The sequence below is a fragment of the Octopus bimaculoides genome, chromosome 1 (assembly GCF_001194135.2).
Source record: "Octopus bimaculoides isolate UCB-OBI-ISO-001 chromosome 1, ASM119413v2, whole genome shotgun sequence".
Lineage (NCBI taxonomy): Eukaryota > Metazoa > Mollusca > Cephalopoda > Octopoda > Octopodidae > Octopus > Octopus bimaculoides.
This window is the reverse complement of record NC_068981.1, coordinates 145,862,221-145,868,853: the sequence shown is the minus strand read 5'-3', so window position 1 is coordinate 145,868,853 and position 6,633 is coordinate 145,862,221. Positions and strand designations below refer to the sequence as shown.

Sequence of the window (6,633 nt, the reverse complement as noted above, 5' to 3'; positions counted from 1 at the left end):
TTACTTAATATTTATTTTTCACTGACGTTATTACTGTTATTTCTTTATTTTCTGCAAACAAAGGGCACAAAAAGCTACACGTTTGCATTATGTTATATATACAATAATAATAAAGGACGTTACCGTATATATGTTTACAAACTAAGGACGTTATATAGACCTCCTAGACTCAAGTTAGAGAAGTGATCGTATTATACACAAGGTTTAGGTTTTTCAGAGGTACAGCCTCCTAAAAATCCCCTGCGTATTATACTCAAGGATGGACTATACTCGAGGAATTACGGTAATTCAACAAGCGAGTATATGGTTAAAAGAACTGCAGCAGGACTACTGCCAGCATGACAAGTAAAAACAATATAAAATAGACGGTGAAATACTGGAAGCAGTTTTACAAAAATGTCAAACAGAAAATCTCCAGACCCAGATCTCATAATGGGTTCCTGGTTGAAGAATTTCACGTTTTATCTGCGAGATCTCGTACAGTCGTAAGGAGAAAGGATCAAGGACACAAGAACTGATCCATTGGTTATCAATTGCAACTACTCTCCTCATCCTCCCAAAATAGCCACACTATCTTTGCTAAACATTACCGCCCAATAGCCTTAACATCATTGTAAGGCCTGAGCATGCTAGAGGATAAGAGGTGTATGGGTGTATACAGCAGCAATTAAGCAACAAAATGATCCAGGGAAAAACAATAAAAATCGCAAGGAATTAACTATAATATGACTGGATTACCAGAAGGTTTTTGATAGTACACCACATGGGTGGATTATTTGGGTTTTACAGTCAGCCAAAGTGCTACAACCACTAGTGACCCTTAAGAGTTTTACAGTTAGCCAAAGTGCTACAACCACTTTGACCCTTAAGAGTGATAAGGAGCAAATCGAGTTGGATAGCATTCGCTACCAAAAAGGAATCTGTCAGGGTGATAGTCTGTTGGTGTTTCCCTTCGTCCTCTCGTTAAGCTGTCTATCATACCTGTTCACAAAGCATAGTTACCTTAGAAGTGGATCCAGAAGTATTTCCCGTATTGTCTTTATTGACAACCTGAAGTTATACTGGACAAATACCAACTACTCAAAAAAAAAAAAAAAAAAACCAACTGGACTGCACAGCACAATTTTCTACCGACATTGGCAAGAAATTTGTGAGTTCAAATGTGTATATTTGACAATAAGACGTGGAAAAGTTGTGCCCTCTTCTGAAAACCTAAAAATGAACGGCTTGACAATACAACCTTTGTAGTCATGTGACAATTATATGTATCTTGGTCAAGATGAGAATGTCAGACATAATGGACCCATAAATAAGGAGAGGACCTAGAATACTCAGCTGACAAAAAGCATATTGCCCACAACACCTCTGCAATGCCTGTTCCCACGCCTACGTCTGGTCTTCTGAACTGGTCAGTAGAAGCACTCAATGAGATAGATGTTCGAACTCGTAAACTGCTCAGTGTTACAGGAAACTTGAACATTAAGGAAAATGGAGACAGGTTATGCTTCCTACGCAAGGATGGTGGCCGTGTCTCAAATCTGTATTAATGTCATATGAAGCACGTATTTTGACACTGAAATAACAACTCCAACAGAAGAACGAGGCCAGTAACTATCTTTCCCAAGTTTGTGACCGCGAAACCCATAATGTTGAACTAGATAATGAACTTGAGATATGGAATAACAACTGATACATATCTCTCCCAAGGCGCGTAGGTAAAGTCTATTTATAAGAACAGAATAAAAAAAGGGACCGATTCACTATGAAGATAGCACATGAGTACTTGGCTTGAAAAACACAACCATAGAAAGGAGTTATCATGTCAAAAGCTTAGCATGGAGTACTGACAAGTTTATGACATCACACTTCGAAGGCTACTTCCATGTAGTATAACAACATGAGATTCCCACCAAGAACCTACAGCATTTAAAGACAAAAATCGTTGAGAGATAACAAATGACTGACAACAAATGTGAAAGATAAAGGCTGAAGACATCAATCATGTTATTGCCAACTACAGGAGAATGTGTTATCAGATATTATCTTCTCAAAAGGCATGATGTAGTGGCCAGAACAGTCTGTAACAGGATAGCAAAGCAGAAATCACCTATAGATGAAATTGAGCATATTGTGACCGATGGGTCAAAACAGGAATATTGATGAAACTTAAAAATTAAAATAACAACCAAGTTAAAACACAAGTCATATATTGTTGTGTGAGACCACAAGGAAAACATTTGTTTTGTTCTGGAAATCAGTTGGCCTCTAGACCCAGATGTCATTACCATTGATAATGAGTTTGCAAATCCAATACTCAAAATACAGTTTCAGGTTGATACCTATTATTATTGGAACGACCGGTCTGGAGCAAAAAATGGCTAAACTTAGGATTTTGGTGAGTGAACACAACTCCTTATATCATACACTACAAATGATCATGATATCTGGGACTATAAAAATCTGCAAGACCCTCCTAATATTTAAAGGATGGTGTGTAAAATATGCTGCTTTCCTTCACTCCCTTGTTACAAAGTAAGGGACCAGTGAAAATTTATTCTATTTAAAAAGAGAAAGAGAAAATACATACATACATACATACATACATACGTAATTCGCTTCGACGCAGTTTCCGCCTACCTAATTTTACATACGGTATTTGTTGGATATAATCTATGGTAGACCACAGTCGCGCAAGGTATGACACAGTGGTCGATCGCATGTAGTTCGAATTAACTCCATAACCACAATTATTCTTCTATCCTATGGAATATAAACCATATTTACTTGTTGTAGGAGAAATTTCCATTCGAAAGACGAAATATGTCTGCTATATATATAAACACTGATTTCAGAATTGCTTTATGCCTTTCCACATGATATGATCAATAAAAGTAATTGCCTTTTTCTCAGCATTTACTGTATTGTGTATTTGTTGCAGAATCTACGAACGTTACTGCTGGTTTCCTTTTACTCAATGCAACAGTAGGTATTGGTATAATAAATCTTCCTGAAGCATATCAAAATGTAGACAATTTAGCGATAGCTATCAGCATTCATTGCGTAAGTATATTTTCCGTTTCTTCGTGTATAAATACAAGGTCATAATAATGGGGGGGGGGGGAAATGATCTGCTATTATACACTTTCCTTAATATCTGTGCTTGTTGCAGTTCTATTTACTTGCGTTCAAAATGTGCTCCATTATTATGAGACACCCACCCTGTATATCATATCAGTGAGCTGTTTGCGTATTTTATTCATGCATTTGTGGTGCAGAGATGCAACTGAACCGACAATCAAAATATTTGATCGCCAGTTCAATTTATATCTCATCCTTTGGCATTAATACACTTAAGAAAGGATATAACAATTACCTACTTTCTAATCTTGAAATCTTTAAGAGATCACAATCATACTGGTTAATGCATATTTATGAACTAAGTTAAATTTCAATGTTATCCTCATCAATCGACAAACATTCTGTTTTAAAGATAGGACTATTTTACACCGAAGCTTTTCTGTTAAAGAGTGTTGGTGTGGTTTGAGAAAGGTGACCGACTGCGTAGGGTCATACTCATTGGCGTGTCTTTATGCAGTTATTGCTTACTCCCATTTCAGCCCAGCTCGAACAAATCTAGGATTAGATTAATGCCATATTGCTACTTTTGCGTGCGATCTACCGCAGTATTTTTAATCTAGATTGTCAAATGACCTGATCTGAGTTAGGAATGGGCTAGGGTTTTGGGTTGTGTTAGGGTCTTGGATTAGGGTTAGGGATCAGGGTCAGGGTTTTTAAGTTATAGTTAGAGTTTTGGGTTACAGTTACGGCTTACCGTTAGAGTTAACGTGATAGACTTCACGCTGAAGTATAAATGTCCAGGCAGACGGTTTGCTAAAAAGGCACCAGTAACATTTCAGTCGCGATCTCCTCGTCTTTTAGAAATATGTAGGGCTACAGTATCCAAAACATTATCTCCTTATTTAATTTGGTAGAATATGATTAAGTGAAGACTAAGCTACTTTTCTAATAAGGACGCGTGACCACGTAGAGCCTATCCGTTGTAGTTTGAGGCAGTTATTTTTTAAATCATTTTTACTGTATCTAAATATATATAGCAAACTTTAAAATGTTTCTCTGCTAAATAACTGCAATGTCTATAGATATTTGACCCAAACAAATACTTAGATATTATCTTATTGTGATATCAATTTGTCACATTGCACTGAATAGAATGCAGATATGACAACACAGTATGAGATTACATGGTTAAAGAGACTGTACTATTAAGATAACGAACTTAAAGTTTAAGGATGATGAATGTTGAAACAAAAGAATATCACATCTCTATGTTTATAAATTCCTATTTTTCTTTTATCATTTCATTTCAGATTCTTGGTGGTCTTTCGTTAATTTCAATGTTAATTGTGGCATATACCACCGATAAAACCCAAAGATCAAGTCTTCAAGATATTGTGTTTGATTTCTACGGAGAGAAATATCGTACGTTGTCATCTGTAGTTATCTTTGTTAGTCTATATTTTTACTGCACCAGTTTAATAGTATTGATTGGGGACCAAATAGAAGAATGTAAGTAAAAATTATAATTTATATGCATTTTTTTATATATACTGAACAAATCATTGAGTGGTATAATTTCTATTTCCAATGAAACTTTAAATCTTAATAAATTTGACAGCATCAAATATATAGCAGTGAAAATAGCTATCAGGAAAATCGCGTTGGCTTGAGTATGGAGCTATGAGAACAGCTTGAGAGGAGAATTGTCTACGACTGAAGCGAGGGACGACCGAATTGTCTTCGGCTTAATCGAGACAAAATCGGCTTCTTATAAAGCCGTCGCTACAGGAATATTCCAGTTATGCACACATGATTAAAGCGGGAATCACATACGATCGAACATGAAAATGAAAATGAAAATTAAATCAACCGCCATTGGACCGACTCTTTTACTTTATGAAGGAGTGGGTGCAGAAATTCCATTTCATATTTAGTTTCTTTGAAACAATAATTTCAGTTTAACCGCAGATTCGTTTTTAATGCATTTTGCATTAACTCTGTAGATAATAAAATCATAAAATTTGAATCTCATACCTATTTCGATCTAAGCTGATTCTTTTCAGGGTGATGTTGAATATCAAATTATTTATAAGAATTGAGGTAGATACAGAAAGGCATTGAACCATTTTTATTTTTTCTCCGAAAGTTGAAGTATAAACGGAGAGAAAGGGTAAGAGCTCGACGGCGTTTTCTTTTCCCCCGCTGTAGGATTTAACGGTTATTCAAATATTACGGTATTGGGTATATATTTTGATAGAGCGTGTATTGGGTTTTTTCATTGGATTATAAATACATAAAGAATGAGTTTAAGAATGTGTTACGGGAGTTTTGCAGAGCTAGCTGTTACGTTGAAAGTGTCATCTGAAGGATATTTTTTGACTCTGAGTTGTGAGTCATAGTATGTTATATTTCTATATATGTTTCTTCGGATTCATTATCATACATAACCATCCATTTATTATCAATAGTTTTTACATTCATTATTGCTAATCAGAGGAAGGCGGTAAACTGGCAGAATCTTTAGCATGCCGGGCAAAATACTTAGCGGAATTTCGTCCGTCTTTACGTTCTGAGTTCAAATTCCGCCGAGGTCGACATTGCCTTTGATTCTTTAGGGGTCAATAAAATAAATACCAGTTACGCACTGGAGTGATATAATCGACTAGGCTCCTCCCCTCAAGTTTCAGGCCTTGTGCCTATAAAATATGTACCAATTGAGCACTAAGTTAAGACTCGTGAATAATTGCTATAATTCTCGTAGTGCTAGTAACCAACATAGACCTCCTCTGGAATTGCAGGCCTTGTGCCAAAATTTGAAACCGTTATTACTAATCAGACAGGAGCTAACAGAATCTTTACCGCGGTGAGCTCGCTGAATCATGTGCATGCTGGACAAAATACATAGCAACATTTCTTCCCATCCTTTACGTCCTGAGTTCAAATTCCGTCGAGGTCGATTTTACCTTTCAGCCTTTCAGGTCTAGAATGTAAGCACCGGTTGAGCATTGGGCAGATATGTAATCCTCTAATCTCATTCCCCTAAAAACTAATGGCCTTGTGCCAAAATTTGAAATCATTATTACTTATTGGAAGATAGATTGAGATCAGAGATTTTTGCAAAGTTCATTGCGGCTATGGGTAGGTTCTCTGAAGATCCTATGAAGATGCTGGCGATGTAGCAACCATTAACTTGATCTAAGTGTGATACACACGCACAGGAATGCACAGATACTTAACCCACACAACCCCACGCACACACAGACACACATACCTATACACACACACACACACACACACACACACACACACACACACAAACGTACACACCTACAGACAACCACATACGCATACAAACTCAAGCACACGCGCAAACACGCAACAAAACGCACACATATCCCGACACATGTCTCCACGTTCACACACATATACACACGCACGCACATACACACATGCACACAAGCACATACACACACACGCACATATACACACGCACATACGCACATATACACACGTACATACACATACATGTACGCACATATACCTCCAACACACAAT

The 6,633-nt window shown here is 36.8% G+C and overlaps 1 protein-coding gene across 1 annotated transcript in view; it reads left to right on the top strand.

Annotated features, from left to right (window-relative positions):
- LOC106880882 (uncharacterized) overlaps positions 1 to 6,633 on the top strand; it is a 36,880-nt gene that overhangs the window by 3,240 nt on the left and 27,007 nt on the right. The window contains exons 2-3 of the mRNA XM_052971261.1: positions 2,939 to 3,060; positions 4,389 to 4,587. Of these exons, the coding sequence (XP_052827221.1) occupies positions 2,939 to 3,060; positions 4,389 to 4,587 (321 nt within the window). The remainder of the gene's footprint in view (positions 1 to 2,938; positions 3,061 to 4,388; positions 4,588 to 6,633) is intronic.